Here is a 24,314-nt window from a genome sequence, read left to right on the forward strand (position 1 = left end):
AAACTCACAAGCCATGAGATCATGACCTGAGCCGAAGTCGGATGCTCAACCAACTGAGCTAACCAGATGCCCCTAAATGTAACTCTTAACTGAACTGTGCCTATACCACTTACTGAACATGGAGAGAAAAAGCAGCTCTGCTGACTGGTCCCAATTCATAACCACTGACTTTAAGTGAGCTAGTGTTCTCTAGTAAATAGATTAATATTCCATCCATATATTCTGTAACTAGACAACAGCTCCTACCTTGGCTCTCTTCTCCAACCTCCAACATCTCTGCCTTCCCACACCTTACTCTCAGCTGATGTCTATACTATTTTAGTAAGAAGATAGAAGCAATTAAAGGAACCTTCACTTGCATCCACCAACACATCTAATAACCTACCATCTAGACTCCATCCTCTTTACCCTGGACAAGATGTCACTACAGCAATTAACCCCCTCTCCTATATCATCCATTTTCTCCTCTCTATTGAAGCATTCCATTGGCATATGAACACTAGCTCTCATCTGGGGAGGGGGGAAAAAGCCCTCTTTTACACATCCTTCTCCAGCTCCTCTGTTCCCCTTTGTAGGACAATATATTTACCCTTGACTAAAAATTCTCAAAGAGCTATCTTTGCTGTGCCCAGTTCTTATATCCAGTCCAATCAAACTTCATCTGTTTTGCTGTAACTGTTAAGACGTCCCAAGTTAACTAAAGGCTGGCCACTTCTGTGTCTTCAGCTTTTCTGACCTATCTGCACCATGACATAGTTTGATCACTCCCTACTTTTTGTTTAATTTATTTTGTTTACTACTTATTTTGAGAGAGGGAGAGCATGAACTGGGGAGGGGCAGAGAGACAGAGACAGAATCACAAGCAGAGTCCCAAGCAGGCTCTGCGCTGTCAGTGCAGAGCCTGAAGCAGGGCCTGAACTCCTGACGATGAGTTCATGACCTGAGCCGAGATCAAGAGTTGGGACACTTAACTGACTGAGACACCCAGGCAACCCTCCCTACTTTTTAAAGTGCTGACTTTCCCTTGCCTTCTGAGACATCATATCTCTTGGTTTTTCTATCTCACTGGCCACTTCTTAGGCTCCTTTGTTGGTTTCTTCTCAACTCTCCAACTGGTAACTGTTTTAAGTGCTCCAGAACAATTCCATTTCACAAAACTTGCTTCTCACCTTGTCCCCTATGTCGTCTACTGTCAACACAGCAGCCAAAGTGAATATTTTAAAACAAGTCAAAAGATGCTTAGCCTTCCTTATTCATATTAAGGAAAATGAAATAAAGTACCATCTTCACCCAGAAGTTTTTTTTTTAAGTTTATTTATTTTGAGAGAGAGAAAGAGAGAGCAAATATCCCAAGCAGGATCTGCACTATCAGTGGCACAGGGCTCAAACTCATGAACTGTGAGATCATGACTTGAGCTGAAATCAAGAGTTAGATGCTTAACTGACTGAGCCACCCAGTGCCTCTCACCCAGAAGATTCACAGGATCCACAAGCACACACTGTTGTCAAGACTGCAAAACCGGCATTTTGATACCATTGATATGGAAAGTAATTTAGCAATGTATCTTTTGATTCAAGAGCTCCATTTCAGCTGATCTTACAACTATACCCTAAAGCATACAAACTAATAAACGTGAGACATTGTTCACTGTACCATAGTTCATAATAGCAAATGATTATAAAATAGCCCCAAGTGTCCACCAATTTGGAACTGGTTAAATAAGTATGATCTATCACACAATGAGTATCCATCAGTTTAAAAAAAAAAAAAAGGAATCTTGAGTACTGATATGGAAAGGACTCCAAGATACATTACATGAAAAATGCAAGGTGCAGAACATTATGCTATCTTTGGTGTAAGAAGGTCGGGGAGGGAATTATATGTATATTCCTATTTACTTGTATTTACATAAAGAAACGTTGAGGGGCACCTGGGTGGCTCAGTGGGTTAAGCATCTGACTTCAGCTCAGGTCTGCTCTCGTGGTCTGTGAGTTTAAGCCCTGCATGAGGCTCTGTGCTGACAACTCAGAGCCTGGAGCCTGCTTCAGATTTGTGTCTCCCCCTCTCTCTCTCTGTCCCTCCCCCGCTCACACTCTGTTTCTCTCTCTCTCAAAAATAAACAATGAAACATTAAAAAAAGAAAGAAAAAAGAAATGCTAGAATAAAGCCCCAAAACAAGTGGTAAAATATCTAAAAAGCATACTTGAGGGATGCCTGGCTGGCTCAGTGGAGCATGCGACTCTTGATCTCGGGGTCATGAGTTCAAGCCACACATTGGGCATAGAGTTTACAATGAATGAATGAATGAATGAATGAAGAGAATGCTTGAGATAAAGGAACTTGATGATTGAGGACAGAAGTGGGAAACTAGAGCTCACAATGGCCCTTTTTATAGATCATTTTTATTTCTGAACCATGAGCAAACGTGACCTATTCAATTTTTTAAATCAAACATGAAAATAAATAAATGCAACCTAAGCGAGATAGGTCTTTCCTTTGCTCAAAACCAATGGCTTGTGATGCTAAGTGTTGCCCTCATCTCCTCCCATACTCCTCCTAGCCCACTCTGGCCTCACAGCTGTTCCTGAACATGACATGCAAACTTCTCCAGACCCTAGCCCCAGCTAGTGCCTCCACCTGGAGCACGCCTCCTCCAGATGGGCTTGGCTTCCTCTCTCACTTCCTTCAAATCTCTGCTAAAAGTCACCTTATCAGGGAGGCCTTCCCAGATCACCTTACAGAAAATAGTACCCCTTGGGGCGCCTGGGTGGCTCAGTCGGTTAAGCGTCCGACTTCGGCTCAGGTCATGATCTCGCGGTCCGTGAGTTCGAGCCCCGCGTCGGCTCTGTGCTGACAGCTCAGAGCCTGGAGGCTGTTTCAGATTCTGTGTCTCCCTCTCTCTCTGACCCTCCCCCGTTCATGCTCTGTCTCTCTCTGTCTCAAAAATAAATAAACGTTAAAAAAAAAAAAAAAAGAAAATAGTACCCTTGCATCCCGCTCTACTTTACTTTTCTACACAGCATCACTCTTCATAATATATATTCACTCACTGTCTTTCTCTCTCCCACTCCCAAATCAGAAGGTTTATGGGAACAGGAACTCTATTTTGCTGCCTATTGTATTCCCTGCGCCTTACCTAAAACAATGCCAGGCACACAGTAGTTGTTCAATAAGCATTCACTGAATGAATGTCTTTTAAGTTTATTTATTTATTTGAGACAGAGGTAGTGCCAGTGGGGGAGGGACAGAGAGAGAGGAAGACAGAGAATCCCAGGCAGGCTCACACTGTCAGCCAGCGCACAGGCCAAAAGGCAGGGGGCTCAAACTCACAAAACCCTGAGATCACGACCTGAGCTGAAACCAAGAGTCAGATCTTTAACCGATTGTACCACGCAGGTGCCCCTGTATGTGTTTCTTAAAGCTCCCTAACAACCATCTGAGAAAGGTACTATTATTATCCCTATTTTATGGTTAAGGAAACTGAGGCAGTAAGTTGAGAAGCAGAGCCAAGATTCAAGTATCAAATAGGAGTGCACATTGAGCCACTCTTTCAACTTTCGGAGGGCAGGGAGGAGAATATGAAGGATACCGCAGAAAAAAAGTAACAGAATTTATCTGTTTAGCTGGGAAAAATGGGAAACAGGTGTGAGGACAGCATTCATTAGATGCCTCTATGTCTTTTGAAAACTGAACCTAGTGATTATGATCTATTCACAAAGCAAATAAGTATTCAAAACAATAAAATATCAACCCAGGTGTCCTTCAACAAGTGAATGGTTAAACAAACTCTGGTACATAAACACCCTGGAACATCACTCAGCAATAAGAAGGAATGAACTACTTACTGATACATGCAATAACTTGGATGACCCTCCAAGAGAACTATGCTGAGTGAAAAAGGCTGATACCAAAAAGTTACATACATATCATTCCATCTATGTTAACACTCTTAAAATGACAAGGTTATAGAAATGGAAAACAGATTAGTCAGGGATTAAGAGGGGGTGGGGATGGGAAGAAAGTGGGTGTGACAAAAAAGGATAACAGGAGGGATCCTTGCAGTGATGCAAATGTTCTGTATCTTGACTGCATAAACGGTAACTAGTTTTTGGGAATGCAAGCTGGTGCAGCCACTCGGAAAATAGTATGGAGGTTCCTCAAAAAACTAAAAGTAGAACTACCCTACGACCCAGCAATTGCACTACCAGGTATTTATCCAAGGGATACAGGTGTGCTGTTTCGAAGGGACACATGCACCCCCATGTTTATAGCAGCACTATCAACAATACCCAAAGTATGGAAAGAGCCCATATGTCCGTCGACAGATGAATGGATAAAGGTGTGGTATATATATATACACAATGGAGTATTACTCAGCAATCAAAAAGAATGAAATCTTGCCATTTGCAACTACGTGGATGGAACTGGAGGGTATTATGCTAAGTGCAAACAGAGAAAGACAAAAATCGTATGACTTCACTCATATGAAGACTTTAAGAGACAAAACAGATGAACATAAGGGAAGGGAAACAAAAATAATATAAAAACAGGGAGGGGAACAAAACAGAAGAGACTCATAAATAGGAGAACAAACAGAGGGTTACTGGAGGGGGTGTGGGAGGGGGGATGGGCTAAATGGGTAAGGGGCACTAAGGAATCTACTCCTGAAATCACTGTTGCACTATATGCTAACTAATTTGAATGTAAATTTTAAAAAATAAATAAATGAAATTAAAATTAAATAAATAAATAAATAAATGCTAACTAGTTTTATACAACGTTAGCATTAGGGGAACTGTGTAAGGGATCTCTCTATAATTTTGGGGTTTTTTTGTTTTCAATTTTTTTTTAATGTGTATTTATTTTTGAGAGAGAGAGCACAAACGGGGGAGAGGCAGAGAGACAGAGAGGGAGACACAGAATCTGAAGGAGGCTCTAGGCTCTGAGTTGTCAGCACAGAGCTTGACATGGGGCTCGAACTCACAGACCACGATCATGACCTGAGCTGAAGTTGGATGCTCAGCTAACTAAGCCACCCAGATGCCCTGGATCTCTATTATTTCTTAAAATTTCTAGGTTAAGAACATCTAGCCAGTGCTGCTAACATTATATGGTTCCTTAGATGATAAGGAGTCAGCTAAGTGAAGATATGGAGAAAAATCTACCTGCAGATAAGAGTTCCAGGGAGGGGAACCAGCAACTGATTAACAAGGACTTAACAGAGAAACAAAATCATCATGTGGAAAAAAACAAAAAGTAGACCAGTGTCCCCAGAGTGCAGTAACAGGAACAAAATGATAAAGATGCAAAGGATACACGTAAGCCAGACCTTGGTAAGGATCTTACTCTAAACGGTAAATGAGTAGAATCCAATCTTTTTTTTCCATTTCTTTCTTCTTCCTTTTTTTTTTTTTTGGTTTTTTTTTAGTGTTTTTTTTTCTTTTTGTAAGGCGGAAAACAAGAATCCTGTTTAGCCAATGAGACAAAGAGAGCCCTAGGAAACAGTGATTCCAAACAATATGAAGTGAACTGTGTAGTACTTGAGATATAGTGTCACTAAAATTCAGCCTGCACACAGTAACATGCAAAAGCAGAAAGTTAAATGCAGGTCCTGAATGAACTCATTTAATCCCGTATTTTCTGGGCCAAGAAAAAATATTATGACAATTACAGATACTATGAATACAATTTTATACTATTAAAATATTTTAACTGCCCAAATGTCCAAGCTACAATTTAAATAGTATTGCAATTCATAGTTAACATTTTTAACAAAACTACTTACCTCTTTTTTGTCTTTAAACTTATCAATTTCTTTCTTCAGAAGCTCCACTCTTTGAAAGGATTCAAGGTTATTCACACTGTACACAAGAACAAAGCCATCAGCAAATGAAAAATAATGCTTTGGTAGCTCCACACCTTCCTGTAAGCCTCTGGTATCATAAAGATGTAACTGTTCCTTTACTCCCCGATCCGTTTCCACTGAAGCCATATATACATCTTCCATTGTTTCACAATCTTCCATTCCTAGGATTAAAAAGAAATCACTCTTTTATTGAACCATTATACTGTACACCTGAAATTAACAAGACATTAAGTCCAATATACCTCAATAAAGAAAAAATTATTCTTTTTGGAGAACTCAGTACCAATTGTTGGGTATTTTCTTATACTTTTATTAGTTGGCTTTCTAGAAGTTTCCCTATTTACTATATGTAAGAATCATATTTCCATTTACTAACTTCTTTAAAAGTAAAAGGTAGTTGTTATACTGAATGGACAAAGAGGTATTGAAAAATATTTCTTCTGTATAGAAATATAAGTAGAAATAAAAATTTGGCAATGACATTATTCTATATTTTAATTTTTTTAATTTAAATTTATTTTTTTAATTATTTTTTTTTTAATTTACATCCAAATTAGCATATAGTGTGACAATGATTTCAGGAGTAGATTCCTTAGTGTCCCTTACCCATTTAGCCCAACCCCCCTCCCACACCCCTACCAGTAACCATTTGTTCTCCTATTTATGAGTCTCTTCTGTTTTGTTCCCCTCCCTGTTTTTATATTATTTTTGTTTCCCTTCCCTTATGTCCATTTGTTTTGTCTCTTAAAGTCCTCATATCAGTCAAGTCATATGCCTTTTGTCTTTCTCCAATTTCACTTAGCATAATACCCTCCAGTTCCATCCATGTAGTTGCAAATGGCAACATTTCATTCTTTTTGATTGCCGAGTAATACTCCATGTATATATATACCACACCTTCTTTATCCATTCATCCATCGATGGACATTGGGCTCTTTCCATACTTTGGCTATTGCTGATAGTGCTGCTATAAACATGGGGGTGTATGTGTCCCTTTGAAACAGCACACCTGTATCCCTTGGATAAATACCTGGTAGTGCAATTGCTGGGTCGTAGGGTAGTTCTATTTTTAGTTTTTTGAGGAACCTCCATACTGTTTTCCAGAGTGGCTGCACCAGCTAGCATTCCCATATATTTATTTTTAACTTTTATTTATTTTAGAGAAAGAGAATGTGGCGGGGGGGGGGGGGGAGGGAGAGAGAGAGAGAGAATATCCCAAGCAGACTCCACACTCAGTATGGAGCCTGATATGGAGCTCAATTCCACAACCCTGGGATCATGACCTGAGCCAAAATCAAGAGTTGGATGCTCAACAGACTGAACCACCCAGGTGCCCCACAATTATGTACTTTTTTCTTTTTAATGTTTATTTATTTTTGAGAGAGAGACAGAGCACAAACAGGGGAGGGGCAGAGAAAGAGGAGACATAGAATCTGAAGCAGGCTCCAGGCTCCAAGCTGTCAGCACAGAGCCTGACGCAGGGATCGAACCCACAAACCTCGAGATTATGACCTGAGCCAAAGTCGGATGCTTAACCAACTGAAACACCCAGGTGCCCCCACAATTACATATTTTTAAAAACTAACTGTTGGGGCGCCTGGGTGGCTCAGTCGGTTAAGTGGCCGACTTCGGCTCAGGTCATGATCTCGCAGTTTGTGAGTTGGAACCCCGCGTCGGGCTCTGTGCTGACAGCTCAGAGCCTGGAGCCTGTTTCAGATTCTGTGTCTCCCTCTCTCTGACCCTCCCCCATTCATGCTCTGTCTCTCTCTGTCTCAAAAATAAAAAAATAAAGTAACTGTTACCAAAGAACTTAGTACCAAAATTGGAGAATTTAAATGATGATTTTATTTATTTAAAAAAAATTTTTTTTAATGTTTATTTTTGAGAGCAAGAGAGACAAAGCATGAGCAGGGACAGAGAGAGAGAGGGAGACACAGAATCCGAAGCAGGCTCCAGGCTCTGAGCCATTAGCACGGAGCCTGACTCGGGGCTCAAACTCACGAACTGCAAGATCATGACCTAAGCTAAAGTCAGTTGCTTAACCGACTGAGCCACCCAGGTGCCCCTAAATGCTGATTTTAAAAATAGCTTGAACAACTAAGTAGCTCCATTTTCTTCCCCATCAGAGCCAAAGACTGGACCTGGGGTAACTGTGCTGCCTTTTTTCTGTAAAACTTCCAGTATTTCCAGGGTCTGTTTAAGGGACTCAAAAATTGACATGTCCAGTCTAGGCCTGAGCACCAGGCTTTAGTTCCCAAATACGGAGTGGGCATTTATATGTGAATGTTATGCAAGTACTTCAAACTAACAAAACTTATCTTTCCTCCCCATACCTGTTCCTCCTCCTTGCTTTCTTCCCTTGATCCCATCCACCTGGGCAGTCTTCAGAGTTCTCACTGACCAAGGAAAGTGGGTGAAAGTTATTAAAAAAAAATTAGCCACTCTCTGCCTAAACACCTGCTTAATCGGTTGCCTCCTTCATTCCCATTGGTTTATCTTTATCTGAACTACTAAGCTCTATAAACACCTGGTAAAAGACCTTGTATCCTTCCTAGACTTCATTGAAATGTCTAATCTGTGGATCTTTTCCTGATTATCCCCTTCCCAACTTTCTGTTTCTGCTGGGCCTTGTGACTTTATACTTAAATCTTTCCTTATCTGTCTCCTCAAAAGCTCAGAGAGTGTAAACTCTTTGAAAGCCAGGACTGGGGCTAGTCTGTCTTTATAGCTCTGAGGACGAACAAAATTGACTTACAGAAAGCCCTTAGTAAATGTTTGCTGAATGAATGAATGAACTCATTTCATAACTGATGTCCTACTTTCTGTTCTCTTCTGGCCTGAGTGATCCATTCATTCATTCATTTTTTTAAATGTTTTATTTTTTGAGAGAGAGAGAGGGAGACAGCAAGAGCACACATGCATAAGTGGGGGAAGGGCAGAGAGAGGGGGACAGAGGATCTGAAGCGGACTCTGCACTGACAGGCTGACAGCAACGAGCCCAATGCAGGCTCGAACTCATGAACCATGAGATCATGACCTGAGCTGAAGTCGGATGCTCAATGTACTGGGCCATCCAGGTGCCCTAATCATTTATTTATTTTTAAGTAGGCTTCACACCCAACATGAACCTTGAACTCCCAACCCTGAAATCAAGAGTCCAATGCTCTACTGAATGAGCCAGTGCCCCTGGCCTGAGTGATCCTTTTAAAATGCAATTTCCTTCACTCCATTTGTGCAAGTTTTGTCTCTTCCAGTAGCCTAGGACATCCTTGAGAGAAACGAACCATTCTGTGTACACAGTGAGTATTCAAGAATCATTTGTTGATAAGGGAACTAAGGGAAGATAATACTTTGTATGTTAATGAATAGTAGAAAAGCTTATAGGGTAGGTATGGTAGGGTCCCAGGAACTATCTTCATATTTAAATATGAACTATATCCATAAATAAAATCATGTAGATAACATCCTATCCCAATAAAACATACATACATTACAGACATATCCTGGAAATATTGCTGGTTCCATTCCAGACCAATAAATAAAGTTGGTATCACAGTGGTGCCTGGGTGGCTCAGTTGGTTAAGCTCAGTCTTGGTTTCAGCTTAGGTCAATTATGTCAGTTTCAGGAGTTCTGCCCTGCATCAGGCTCTGTGATGACACCATGAAGCCTGCTTGGGATTCTCAGTCTCTCTCTCTGCCCCTCCCCAACTCTCTCTCAAAATAAATAAATCAACTTAAAATAAAAATTTGAAGGGAAGGGCACCTGGGTGGCTCAGTCAGTTACACGTCCGACTTCGGCTCAGGTCATGATCTCGCGGTTCGTGGGTTCGAGCCCCACATCAGGCTCTGTGCTGACAGCTCAGGGCCTGGAGACTGTTTCAGATTATGTGTCTCCCTCTCTCTCTGCCCCTCCGCTGCTAGTGCTCTCTGTCTCAAAAATAAATAAACATTAAAAAAATTTGAAGGGAAAAAAATAAAGTGAGTATCACAATAAAGTCAGTCTCATTAATTTTTTGGATTCCCCAGGGGATATAAAAGTTATGTTACATTATTGTGTGAACCAGACTAATGCCATCTTGGACAAATCTATCACGACCATTCCGTGATCTGAAGCCTTCTAGAGCAGTCTCCCTACCTCATTCTTTTTGCTGAGCCACACGCTTCACACCTAAGTACACCCTTGGGTCATAACAACCTGATCTGCTCTGGAGACATGATTCTCAAAACATTTCTTCCCAGGTGGTCTCCCAGCCTGTACTCCTCAGCCTTTAGGACTATAAAAGCAGGTCTTATGGAAGGTGGAGATGCAGAAATCTATTTGTCTTAGAGCCACCGAAGAGGGACTACTCTTCAGAAGTCCCTTTAATAAACCATTTTTTGTCAAGCTGGACTTGTTGGCCTTTTTCTTCGGTCTTATGGCTCCGCTAGCCTTTGGAGATCATTCTGCATATACTTCCCTTTCATAGAACAATTGGCAAGCCAGCCAGGAGCAGCCCAGAGACCGAAAAATGGGCAAGGAATGAAGTTTTTGTTGGGGGAAACCCTGGGGTGGGCAACCACATTGACGTGGGAAGGCATAATTGGTTTGCTTGATGCCTGTGGACTGTTGCAGGAATACAGGGACACCCTGAAAATGCCAAATGGATTAGAGCTATTAGAAAGTCACATGACCCACTGAGGTAAGGAAGGCCACCAAGCAGTGGCTGTGGTGGGTTGGCCACTCCTCTGGGTCCTTCGGGGTGGCCAACAATGCCTAGCTAGTGGCAGAAAGGAAATAAGGCAGTTGGAAAAAGAATTACAATTGGAAAAGGAAAGGAGACTATCCACATCCCTTTTGGCTTCTAACTTGGTAGATAATATCTAAACCCAGGATACACAAATCAAGGCTTCACTGTTATCACTTTGTGTGTCTTATGGGACATAAAATGCAGTGACCTAAGATTATAGCCATCATTTGAAGCCAGACTGGGATGCTAAACCACGGAACTCATGGGAAACATTTTTGTATGCCAGTAACGTAGGATGTGTTTTCAGTAGAAGGTATGAGAAATGGAGACGCTTTTTTGTTGGAGAATAAAAAAGTAATTTTGTCCTAAAAAGCATCTAATGGTCTCAAGAGAAAAAAATGACAAAATCATAATGTAGAAAGTTGTAGAAGGTTTGTGGAAAAGAATATTTGACAAGGAATTGTGTGGTCAAGCTGGCTAAGACTAAAATGAATTTACTTTAATATCAAAAGCTGGTGCAAAATTAGAATTTGGTTTTCTCGCTGTTAAAAGGACATACAAATCTTGTGGCACCTGGGTGGCTCAGTCGGTTAAGTGTCCAACTCTTGATCTCTGCTCAGGTCTTGATCTCAGGGTCTTGATCTCAGATTTCTGAGTTCAAGCCCCAAATTGGGCTTCATGCTCAGCCCATGAAGCTGAATGAACAAATAAATAGACATACAAATCTTAAGTGTCTTCTCCAAATATAAGTGGAAAAAGTTTAAGCCATCTAGACAGGTTACCTTACCTTATTCTATCTACCAAAAAATAAATTTAGCTCCTAGATTTATGAGTGAGTTTTGTACCTATTTCATGACAGTCATTTTAAAACAGAAGCTATAAAGTCTCTGTGTGTATTCACATGTATCTGTATGTATGTGTTATGTGCTATTTTCCACCTCTGGAGAGTATTGCTAAAATTTGTTTAAAAAAAAAAGTTTTAAGTTAGTTGGCTTAATTACAACAGGCATATCCTTAGAGTTTTCAACATCAAACAATTTAAATAATCAAATTTACTAGTTAAGTTCATGTTTATCTACTGTAGTTTGTCAGCAAAAATGACTTAGAATGATGGTTGATTTTGTCTGATGTCTCATGAAATTTTCACAGGTAATCTAGACATAATTGGTAAGAACAGACAGACTGAGTAGATAAAAAAAATTTTAGGTAGGGGTGCCTAGGTGGTTCAGTTGGTTAAGTATCCAACTTTTGATCTCGGCTCTCATGATCTCACAGTTCGTGGGTTTGAGCCCTGTGTTGGGGTCTCCACTGACAACAGGGAGCCTGCTTGGGATTTTTGTCTCTCACTCTCTCTGACCCTCCCCCGCTTGCTCGCTCTCTCAAAATAAATGAATAAACTTAAGAAAAAAAAAGTTTTAGGTAAACTTTTTAATTAGTTTCCCAAATCCACTTGGTACCTTGAAACCTTAAAGTTTTGCTAAGTGATGAATTAATTTCATCAAATATCTAGATCATTTGCTAATCAAATAATGAAACATTACTAAACACAGGTTTATCTACTTCTGGCTTATTCCAGAGGAACTAAAAGATGTGTTAATGCTATATTGAAAAGCTTAAAAGGCACAAGCTTCCAGAAATTATGAAATCATAAATTTAAATTTATATCATAAATTTAAAGAATGCTGGTATAACAGCTCACAATTGCTTACTTCTTAAGTTTTTATTAGAAATTAAGGTTTCTGAGGGTTAAAAATTCTAAATAATATATGCAATTAAACTTATCAGAAATAAGAAGGTAGGGGCGCCTGGGTGGCTCAGTTGGCTAAGCATCTGACTTCAGCTCAGGTCATGATCTCACAATTTGCGAGTTCGAGTTCCCCGTCAGGCTCTGCTGACAGCTTGGAGCCTGCTTCAGATTCTGTGTCTCCCTCTCTCTCTCTGCCCCTCCCCTGCTCACACTGTCTCTCCCTCTCTCTCTCTCTCTAAAACAAATAAACATTAAAAAAATAAATGAAAAAAAAATAAGGTTAATCTAAAACAAAGGCACCATTAGGGTAACCCAAAAGCAAACATGGCATGACCTACAGGCAGTGGGCATAAACCGAGAAAAGACTGCCAACCAAATGACGTTCTAGTGGCTTTATGGAAGAAATTTACTCCTGCTGAGCAATTTAGGCCACTGCCCTCCATGCCACCTCTGGAAGAAAAAAAAAAAAACTAAGCCATAGGTGACTTTTTTAAATTTAAGTTTATTTATTTACTTATTTTGAGAAAGAGAGCATACCCATGCACTCACTCCCAGGAGAGGGGCACAAAGAGAGAATCCCAAGCAAGCTCCACACTGTCAGTGTGGAGCCTGATGCAAGGCTCAAACTCACAAAGTGTGAGATCATGACCTGGGCCAAAATCAAAAGTCGGATGGTCAAATTACTGAGCCACCCAGGTGTCCGGCCACAGGTGACTTCTTACAGGGGCTGGGAACACCCCTGCCTGAGAGACCAGGGTTGGGACCAAGATTGCTTCCATGTGAGAGCCTAGGGGGCAACCAGAGGCCCCAAGTATAGTTCACAACTTCGTGGACACAAAAAATAAGCAAAAAGCCATGGCCTCAGTGGATATCAGAGCAGAATGCACCCTAATTTGTGGCAATCCAGAATGTCACTCAGGGACCTAGGCAGTCACTGATAATTATAGAGGGAAAAGCGTAAGGGTGATGGGCACAAGAGTGCGCTTGAGAATATAAGCACAACTGCTCCATATGAGGTTTTCAGTTTTGCAATCAATACTGGAGACCAGATTCGGCATAGATATTCTCCTGGGAAAAAACACTACAAAACTCCGTAGGAGAATTTCACTTTCGAATTAGGGTAATTGAAACTGTCTTAAAGGGAAATTCAAATTGGGATCCTGTGTTACCCCCTCCCCAAGTTGTCAATGTAAAGCAATACTGGTTGTTAGGAGGATATGAGGATATACCTACCACTAAATAATCAAGCCAGCACGAAATCCCTATTATAGGGCTGTATGGCTTGTGAAGAAACCAGATGGCACCTAGAGAATGACCACTGATTATAAAGAACTAAATACATGCTGCTATCCCTAATATTACCCAAATCGCTGAATGGTATATGGTGTAGGCTCTTACCATATGGCTTTGGAATCAGCCAACACTTTGTTTGGTTGTTTATTTTTAAATGTTATATTTGAGAGACAGACAGACAGACAGACAGCACAAGTGGGGGAGGGGCAGACAGAGAGAGGGAGACACAGAATCCTAAGCAGGCTCTAGGCTCTGAGCTGTCAGCACAGAGCCAGACAAGGGGCTTGAATCCATGAACTGTGAGATCATGACCTAAGCCAACGTCAGATGCTTAATCAGACTGAGCCACTCAGGCACCCCTATTTATTTTTTAGACAGAAAGAGAGAGAGAGAGAGAGAGAGAGATCACACAAGTGGGGGAGAGGCAGAGAGAAGGAGAGACAGAATCCTAAGCAGGCTCCACACATCAGTGCAGAGCCCGATGTAGGGCTCCATCCAACTCACAAACCACGAGATCATGACCTGAGCCGAGATCAAGAGGCAGATACTTAACCAAATGCAGCAGTCAGGCGCCCTAGCCAACACTTTTAGTATTCCTTCACATCCCGAGTCACATGGGACGGTTGACGATGGGCATTCCGGGTATTGCCACAAGGATATTTGCACAGCCCCACTACCTGTCATGGTAAGACTGCTCATATTTTGTCTTTATATCGACCACTATTCACAGTTAAAAGGTTTCATCGTATGAATGATGTCACTCTAACTCCTGAAAACTTCTGTTAGTCTTACCTGAACAATCTCTACACTCATGTGAACAAGCAAGGATGTGCCATCAATCCACAGAAAAAGTACAAGGCCCTGGACCAGCAGTAAAGTTCTGGCAGGTTACTTGGTCAGGTTAAGGCTTCTTATACTGGGCTCTGTGACTGACCAGATTCAATAATTTCCCATCTCTAAGACATTAAGCAACTGCAAGTGTTCCCAGTGGGGTACTGGAGGGCCTCTAGCCCAATTTAGCAAAATGCCTGCACTCTCTATACCATCTGGTAAAAAAGGAAGCCCACTGGCATCGGGTAGAAGAACATCAAGCTGGCTTTGACCAAGCTCTTAGTTGTTCAAGCACAGGCCACAAGAAATTACTTTACTAGTATTTCCATGACCCTAAACGTGACCACTAAATGGGATGAGTTGGGCATTTTGGCAGCATGGGAAGTTAACTGTTGAACTTTGGGTCACAACTCTGCAAGGGAATAAAGATACAATATTTTCCTATTGAACAAGTATGGGGGGGGTCTATAAGGCCCTTCAGCAAGTGGAGCCCTTAACTGCCACTCTTCCAGTAACTGTCCAACTGGGTTGCCTATAAAGGGGGGCTAGATGGTACATTTACAAGAATGAAACTGCCATAACACAAGCCCCTACATTGCAAAAATGGCATGCTTACCTACAACAACAGAGTGTCCACCCCACTAGTCCCCTAGGAGCTGAATTACATGGTATCATGGAGCCAGTAGAATAGGAAACCTTTAATGATCCCCCAAGAGCCTCCTACAGAGAGACCGCCAGACAAGTAAAGGAAAGCACAAAACTTATTCCTGAAGCTGTTTGGCGTATGGGTGGCTCCCCTACAAGGAATCCTAGTCACTGAGCTACGGTAGCAATCCAACCCGACTGATACTATCCTGTTTGAGACTGGAGATAATAAAGGCAGCCAATGGGCTGAACTGACAGCTGCCTGGATGGCATGTATGCATGAATCTTGACCCCTTACCCTCTGCATGGATAGCCGGGCTGTCTATAAAGGCCCAATGAGCTCGGGATGAATGGAAAATTTTATTGAAACCATTATGGGGGGGGTTATGGAAGGATATGTGGAATATAGGACCCTGCTGCCTCCCAAACTATTTTCCATGTCTCAGCACATAGGCCTGTCTCACCCACTAGGAATACTGAGGCAGACACCTCAGCAAAAACCAGGGGCCTTACCTCCATACAAAGTTCAGAATTGGCCCTATGTATTTATAAACACACTGGGCATTGCAGTGCTAAGGTGGGTTGGAACCTAGCAAAGGGAGCTGGCATGCCCCTTTGCTATATTGACATACTAGCAGCCATCAGTAACTGACTGATCTGCTCCCATGAGACCTAGGACAGTTCCACACACAGGACACATACATCATGTGATCCAAGTGGTTTTAGACTGCCAAATTGGTTATATTAGCCGTCTACCCATGAATCAAGGGAAAAACAACACTCTAACTTGTGTGGATACAGCCACTGGACTCAGGTAAGCCCTTCCCTATAAAAGGGCCAATCAAAATGCCACCATCAGGGGTGCCTGGGTGGTTCAGTCGGTTGAGTGTCTGAACTCAGCTCAGGTCATGATCTCACTGTGAGTTGGAGCCCCCACATTAGGCTCACTGCTGTCAGCAGAGAGCCCACTTGGGATCCCTCCCTCTCTCTGCCCCTCCCACGCTCACACTCTCTCTCTCAAAAATAAAAAATAAACATTTTTTTTAATGCCACCATCAATGCCCTAGAACTCAGTGTCATGTACAGATATCCTCGAAGGATAGATTGTGATAGGGGAACACATTTCCCTGGACATGATATGTAGGACTGGGCTTATGAAAATATACATTGAAAAGATGCTCAACATCGCTCCTCATTAGGGAAATTCAAATCAAAACCACACTGAGATACCACTTCATGCCAGTCAGAGTGGCTAAAATGAACAAATCAGGAGACTATAGATGCTGGAGAGGATGTGGAGAAACAAGAACCCTCTTGCACTGTTGGTGGGAATACTGGTGCAGCCGCTCTGGAAAACAGTGTGGAGGTTCCTCAAAAAATTAAAAATACACCTACCCTTTGACCCAGCAATAGCACTACTACAAATTTACCCAAGGGATACAGGAGTGCTGATGCATAGGGGCACATGTACCCCAATGTTTATAGCAGCACTTTCAACAATAGCCAACTTATGGAAAGAGCCTAAATGTCCATCAACTGATGAATGGATAAAGAAGTTGTGGTTTATATACACAATGGAATACTACTTGGCGATGAGAAAGAATGAAATATGGCCTCTTGTAGCAACGTGGATGGAACTGGAGAGTGTGATGCTAAGTGAAATAAGCCATACAGAGAAAGACAGACACCTTATGTTTTCACTCTTATGTGGATCATGAGAAACTTAACAGAAGACCAGGGGTGAGGGGAAGGGGCGGGGGGAGAAAGAGAGGGAGGGAGGCAAACCATAAGAGACTCTTAAAATCTGATACTGAGAGTTGATGGGGGGTGGGAGGGAGGGGAGGGTGGGTGATGGGCATTGAGGAGGGCACCTGTTGGAATGAGCACTGGGTGTTGTATGCAAACCAATTTGACAATAAATTTCATATTTAAAAATAAATAAATAAATAAATTAGGTTAAAAAAATATATATACATTGGTGGTTTCATTTACCCTACAATCCACATACCACCAGGCTAACTGAAAGAATGGCTTTTTTTTTTTTAAGTAGGCTCCATGCCTGGCACAGAGCCTAACGCAAGGCTTAAACTCACAACCCTTAGATCAAGTCCTGGCCGAAGTCGAGAGTCAGATGGTCAGATGCTTAAGTGACTGAGCCATCCAGGCACCCCTCGAATGGCATTCTTAAAGCTCAACTAAGAACTCTCTTACAGATACCACAGTTGCATGGATGGACAAGCCTTGCCAGAAGCCACACACTTGTTAAATTTGACAGAGACTAGCTGTAGCACCACCCCATACTCATGGTTAGGTACCAAAACCAGCATGCCTAGGGCTAGTGCCATCCAGAAAATGAGGCCTGAGAGGCTGGTTGCTGAGTTCACAGCAGCCCAGAGACAACTGTGGCTCCAGACTGCTCAGCCCATCCTCCTGGGCAAAGGGGCACTTGAACGGGGTTAGAATGACAACTTTCCCCAGAATGGATAGGCTATTTCTTATTAGAGTGTGAGAAATGTCTCAGACAGCTGAAGGGGCCAAAACAGTCAACATAACAAATTCCAGACAGGCACTGTTACCGAAAGGCACTCTAGTTAGTTACCTAACATGGTTGTTTGCAGCACCTTGAATTTTACATGTACAGATAGACTCTTTGGTCCTTGGGCAACATGTCTGATAGGTCCCTCCTGTTCATGTACCTCAGGCCACCTCTGTGCTCCTGACAGAGGGCAAAGGTACTAGAATCTTCTCAATAGAGGGAGAGGATCTCCCCAGACAAGTACCTACTAAACATTTATTCTTTTATCCTTATCCTGCTGCTTCTCTTGTCCTGGTGAAGGAAACCCTTTTCTACAATGGACATGGACATACATGGACGGTTTACAATGGGATTCATGCTATATATGTGGTTTGCTCCCCTTTCATAGGTCTCTTCTGTTGCTGTTTGCTGCTGTGGTTTAGGTCTTCAACTTGAACACAGTCTGGTAAAGAAACCTACTGCCAAGAGCCCCTCTCTGATGGCTCAGGGAATACTGCAAAAGAGGTGGGCATGGGAGATTACAAGAGCCAGACTGGAGAGGCGCAAGGTGTGAACCAAATTAACACCATCTTGGACAAATCTGCCATGATGACCGCTCTGTGATCTGAAGCCTTCTTAAGCACAGTCCTCCCCACCCCCCACGCACACTTTTTCTATTTAACCATATCCTTGGGGCATAACATCCTTGATCTACTCTGGAGATACTACTACGATTCTCAAACATTTCTTCCCAGGTGGTCTCCCAGCCTGTACTCCTCAGCCGCTAGGGCTGTAAAAGCAGGTCTTATGGGAGGTGGGGTTGCAGAGACCTACTTGTAGCTACCCAAGACACATTTCTGTCTGCTAGTCCCTTTAGTAAACAATTTCTTGTCAAGCTGAACTTGTTGGCCTTTTGCTTCAGTCTTCTGTCTCCTTTGGCCTTTGGAGATCATTGTGCATATACAGTTCTCTCCCTTTCAGAGAACTGTACAATGGTCAATTAAGTGTGCAATAGCATTATGTCTAAAAAAAGTTTACACTTTAAAAAATACTTTCTTGCCAAAAAATGCTAACCATCACCATTACAGCTCAGGGAACTGTAATCTTTTTGATGGTGGAGTGTTTTGCCTCAATGTTTATGGCTGCTGACTGATCAGTGTGCTAAAGGCTGGGGTGGCTGTGACAATTTCTTGAAATAAGACAACAATGAAGTATACCACATCAAATGGCTCTTCCTTTCACAAAGAGTTTTTCTGTAGCATGCGATGCTGTTTGATAGCATTTTACCCACAGCAGAACTTCTTACAAAAATTGGAGTCAGTCTGGGGCACCTGGCTGGCCCAGTTGGTAGAGCATGCGACTCTTGATCGCAGGATTGTAGGTTCGAGCCCCATGTTGGGTACAGAGATTACATAAAAATAAAATCTTAAAAAAAAAAAAAAAAAGAGACAGACACACACACACACACACAAATTGGATTCATTCCCCTCAAACCTTGTTTTTAAGCTGTGTTTTGTTTTTAAAATTTTAACATTTATTTCTGAAGGGAAGAGAGAGAGACAGACAGACAGACAGATAGTACATGAGCCGGGGAGGGACAGAGAGAGAGGGAGATACAGAATCCAAAGCAGGCTCCAAGCTGTCCGCATGGAGCCTGACACAGGACTCGAACTCACGAGCTGTGAGATCATGACCTGAGCCGAAGTGGGACACACAACCGACTGAGCTACCCAGGCGACCCTGTTTTTGTTTGTTTAGTAATCTCTACACCCAATGTGGGGCTAAACCCACAATGCTCAGATCAAAAGTCACACACTCTTCCAAATGAGCCAGCCAGGTGCCCCCTTGCTGCTGCTTCTATCAGCTCAGTTTATGTGATACTCTTAAATCCTTTGTTGTTATTTCAACAATCTTCACAGCACATTCACAGAAGTAGATTCTATCTCAAGAAACCACTTTCTTTGCTCATTCAGAAGAAGCAAATTCTCATCAGTAAAGTTTTACCATGAGATTGCAACAATTCAGCCCCATCTTCAGGTTCCACTTCTAATTCTAGTTCTCTTGCTCTATCACATCCAGAGTTACTTCTCTCACTGAAGTCTCAAACCCCTCAAAGGCATTCTTGAGGGTTGGAATCAACTTCTTCCAAACTCCTGTTAAAGTTGGTATTTTGACCTCTTCCCATGAATCATAAATGTTCTTAATGGCATTTAGAATGGTAAATCCTTTCCAGAAAGTTTCAACCTATACTCTGCCCAGATCCATCAGAGGAATCATGACCTATGGTAGCTATAACCTTACAAAATAAATATATTTCTTAAATAGTAAGACTTAAAAGTCAAAATGACTCCTTGATCCATGGGCTACAGGATGAATATTGTATTAGCAGGTATAAAAGCATTAATCTTGTTGTACATTTCCATCAGATCTCTTGGGTGACTGGTCAATGAATAGTCAATGAATAATATTTTAAAAGGAGTCTTTATTTTCTGAGCAGGTCTCAACAGTGAACTTAAATTATTCAGTAAACCATGTTGTAAACAGATATGCTCTCATCTAGGCTTTGTTTTTCCATTTATAGATTACAAGCAGAGTAGATTTAGCCTAATTCTTAAGGGCCCTAGGATTTTCAGAATGGTCAATGAACATTGGCTTCAACATAAAGGCCCCAGCCACATTAGTCCCTAATGAGAGTCAACCTGTCCTTTGAAAACTTTGATGTCAGGCATTGACTTCTTCTCTCTAACTATGAAACTCCTAGACGGCATCTTCTCCCAACATAGGGCTGTTTCATCTACACTGAAAATCTATTGCTTTTTTTTTTTTTTAATTTTTTCATGTTTATTTATTTTTGACAGAGAGAGAGAGACAGAGCATGAGTGGGGGAGGGGCAGAGAGAGAGGGAGACACAGAATCCGAAGCAGGCTCCGGGCTCTGGGCTGTCAGCACAGAGCCCGACACGGGGCTCAGACTCACAAACCGTGAGATCATGACCTGAGCCGAAGTCAGACGCTCAACCGACTGAGCCTCCTAGGTGCCCCTGAAAATCTATTGTTTAGTGTAGCCACCTTCATTAGTTACCTTAGCAAGATCTTCTGGATAATTTGCTACAGCTTCTACAACCACACTTGATACTTCACTTTGCACTTTTATGTTATAAAGACGTGTTCTTTAACTTCTTGAACCAACAACCTCTGCTAGCTTCAAACTTTTCTTCTGCAGCCCCCTCACCTTTTCTGTCTTCACAGAATTGAAGAGTTAGGGCTTTGCTCTGTATTAGGCTTTGGCTTAAGGGACTGCTGTACGGCTACTTTGATCTTCTATCCAGACCACTAAAACTTTCCCCATATCAGCACTAAGGCAATGAGCGTGTTCACTGAAGCAGCAGGTTTTTTTTTTTTCACGTTTACTTTTGAGACAGACAGAGTATGAGCACGAGAAGGGGAGGTGAAAAGGGGAGTCAGAATCTGAAGCAGCCTCCAGGTTCTGAGCTGTCAGCACAGAGCCTGATGCGGGGATAGAACTCACAAGCTGTGAGATCATGACCTGAGCTGAAGTTGGACACTCAACCAACTGAGCCACCCAGGCACCCCAGCACTTTTTTTAAATTTTTTTTTTTTAACATTTATTTATTTTTGAGACAGAGAGAGACAGAGCATGAACGGGGGAGGGGCAGAGAGAGAGGGAGACACAGAATCAGAAGCAGGCTCCAGGCTCTGAGCCATCAGCCCAGAGCCCGACGCGGGGCTCGAACTCACGGACGGTGAGATCGTGACCTGAGCTGAAGTCGGACGCTTAACCGACTGAGCCACCCAGGCGCCCCCCCAGCACTTTTTTTAAAAGTTTACTTATTTTGAGAAGAAAGAGAGAGTGCAGAGGAGGGGCAGGCAGAGAGAGAGAGAGAGAGAGAGAGAGAGATGAAGAAGAAGAAGAAGAAGAAGAAGAAGAAGAAGAAGAAGAAGAAGAAGAAGAAGAGGAGGAGTAGGAGGGGGGGAGGGGGAGAAGGAGGAGGAGGAGGAGGAGGAGGAGGAGGAGGAGGAGGAGGAGGAGGAGAGAAAATCCCAAGCAGGCTCCACCCTGTCAGTGCAAAGCCCAACACAGAGCTCAGTCCCAAGAACCTTTGAGATTATTACCTGAACCGGGATCACGACTTGGCACGCTTAACCAACTGAGGCATCAAGGCGCCCCTGGAGCAGCACTTTTAATTTTCTTCAAGAACTTTCCTTTGCATTCATAATTTGACTAACTAGTGCAAGAGGTCTAGCTTTCAGCCTGTCTCAGCTACCGCATGCCTTCCTCACTCAGCTTCATCATTTCTAGCTTTTAATTTAAAGTGACAGATGTGCAACTCTTCCTTTCATACGAACACTTGGAGACCACTGTAGGGTTATTAAGTGGCCTAATTTCAATCGTGTTGTGTCTCAGAGAATAGGAAAGTCTGAGGAGAGGGCGAGAGATGGGGTAACAGCCTATTTGGTGGAACAGTCAGACCACACACAACATTTATCTATTTAGTTCACTGTCTTATATGGGCACCGTTCATGAAGTACCAAAACAATTATAAGAGTAACATCAAACACCACTGATTGTACATCAAGATAACAAAAATAATAATAATGAAAAAGTTTGAACTATTGTGAGAATTACCAAAATGTGACACACAGACACAAAGCGAGCAAATGCTGTTGGAAAAAATGGCACCGATGGACTTGCTCAGGGTCACTACAAACCTTAAATTTGTAAACAACACGGTAGCAGCAGAACATGCCATCACAAAATGAGGTGTGCTTGTATAGGTTTTTGAAAACTCTTGCTATAGTTTTCCTAAACAACCTAAATACTGTTGAGTGATTTGTTAAAGGTTCCTTACATAAAATGTCTGTAAGTATTAAAAAATCCATCAAGTATTAGATTGAAAGGACTATCAAATAATGATAAACGGATTGGAACAGGAGAAACCAAATACTTTTATCACTATCATTATTTTTTTCTTAGTTTATTTATTTATTTTGGGAGAGAGAGAAAGCTCAAGGGGAAAGGGGCAAAGAGAGAGAGAGAGGGAGACACAGAATCCTAAGCAGGTTCCACACCACCAGTGCAGAGCCTGATGCGGGGCTGGAACTCAAAAACTGAGAGCATGACCTGAGCCGAAGTCGGACGCTTACCTAAGCCACCCAGGCATCCCACTATAATTCTTTATATTAAGGAATGTGTTTAAAGTTTAAAAAGGAAAAATTATTCATAGCTTAGAGTATATGTACAATCCTGTGATAAATTAAGCTACCTTAGGGAAATTAAAGGTTATTCTATTAAGACACAAACTTATTAGGCTTTGATTATAAAAAAATTTAACGGCAAACTTACCCAGACTTTTGTCATGGTGGATGTTTTATCCACCAAAAGTCAGGCTGGTCCTCCTCCCCCACCCTCCACCTTCAAATTTAAGCCTTTTAATATTTTGTACTTTATAAATCAACTGAAGCCATAACTCCTCCATCCACTCGATCTCCTCTCCCACTCTATGCTACTGAGCAACTACCCGTCCCCCCACACCAGCAGAAGACTAAGGGACCAATCTCTGGAGAAGGTAAAACAGAGTATGCCTGGACTGTAGGATAGAGGGTATTAGTTCTATAGTGAAAACGGGGCAGTTGAGTAACATGCTCCCTTTACTCCCAAAATATTGGCAGCCAGGTCTTTATTCTTTAGGCACAAGAATATGGCCAGTAAAAAAGGAAAATACCTAAATATACTAATATCCAGGGTTCCCCGAGCAAATGCGCCACCCAGATCACCTTATAGTGAAGCTCCAAGTCATAACCCTATCCACACACTTAGAGCTTTCATTTAGCTTTTTAGTTCTCCATTCTTAATTAAGAGCAGATAACCAAGAATTACCAGACACTCCAGGAAAAAAAGACCAAAAATCAGAAAAGAGCACCCTAGGGGTGCCTGGGTGTTGGGTGTCTGACTGTGGCTTAGGTCATGATCTCGGTTTGTGGGTTCAAGCCCTGTGTTGGGCTCTGTGCTGACAGCTGGGAACCTAGAGCCTGCTTCAGATTCTGTGTTTCCCTCTCTCTCTCTCTGCCACTCCCCAACTTTTGAGTGTTTTCTTTCTCTTTCTCAAAAGTAAACAGAAAGAAAGAAAGAAAGAAAGAAAGAAAGAAAGAAAGAAAGAGCAAGCAGAACACCTTAGAGGGAAAAGACTATGCAAAGAAAACAAAAACACTACCCAGTATTTACTAAAAGGGATAAGACAGGGCATCCATGAAATAAGAACAGGATTCTAAGAAGTGCAAATTCAACAGAAGGGCTGCAATATAAAGATGAGGAATATTCAAAAAGTGAAACAAAATATTGAGAGATGGAAGACAGAAGAGAAACTTAAAAGTTAGAGAACCGGAAGGTCCAGCATCCAAAAGAGAGTTCCAGAAAAGAGAACAAATAGAGGAGGGAAAGCCTCCAAAAATAATTCAGAACTTAAGAACATCCATTTCCATGTTGCAAGTACCCACTGAGTGCCCAGTACCATTGGTGAAAGGTAATTTGATACACTACTGTGAATTTCACAACACAAAAAAAGGGCCACAAAAGCTTCCACATCCAAAGCGTCAAGAATCACAATGGCTCCCAGCTTCTCAAAAGCAACACTGGAAGCAAGAAGAGAATCTGGTAAAATTGAAAACACA

At 42.0% G+C, this 24,314-nt stretch overlaps 1 protein-coding gene across 6 annotated transcripts in view; it reads right to left on the minus strand.

The window, feature by feature from the left end:
- The window catches only part of NKIRAS1 (NFKB inhibitor interacting Ras like 1), a 47,278-nt gene that overhangs the window by 10,788 nt on the left and 12,176 nt on the right, over positions 1-24,314 (minus strand). For 5 of the 6 annotated variants that reach the window (XM_053903856.1, XM_019422947.2, XM_019422946.2 and 2 more), the window contains one exon: positions 5,787-6,028. In XM_053903856.1, the coding sequence (XP_053759831.1) occupies positions 5,787-6,028 (242 nt within the window). Of the gene's footprint in view, positions 1-5,786; positions 6,029-9,356; positions 9,487-24,314 lie in introns of those variants that run through there. The other variant, XM_019422945.2, reaches the window with a different exon arrangement.

The sequence above is a fragment of the Panthera pardus genome, unplaced genomic scaffold (genome assembly GCF_024362965.1).
Source record: "Panthera pardus isolate Hobbes unplaced genomic scaffold, ASM2436296v1 HiC_scaffold_16, whole genome shotgun sequence".
Lineage (NCBI taxonomy): Eukaryota > Metazoa > Chordata > Mammalia > Carnivora > Felidae > Panthera > Panthera pardus.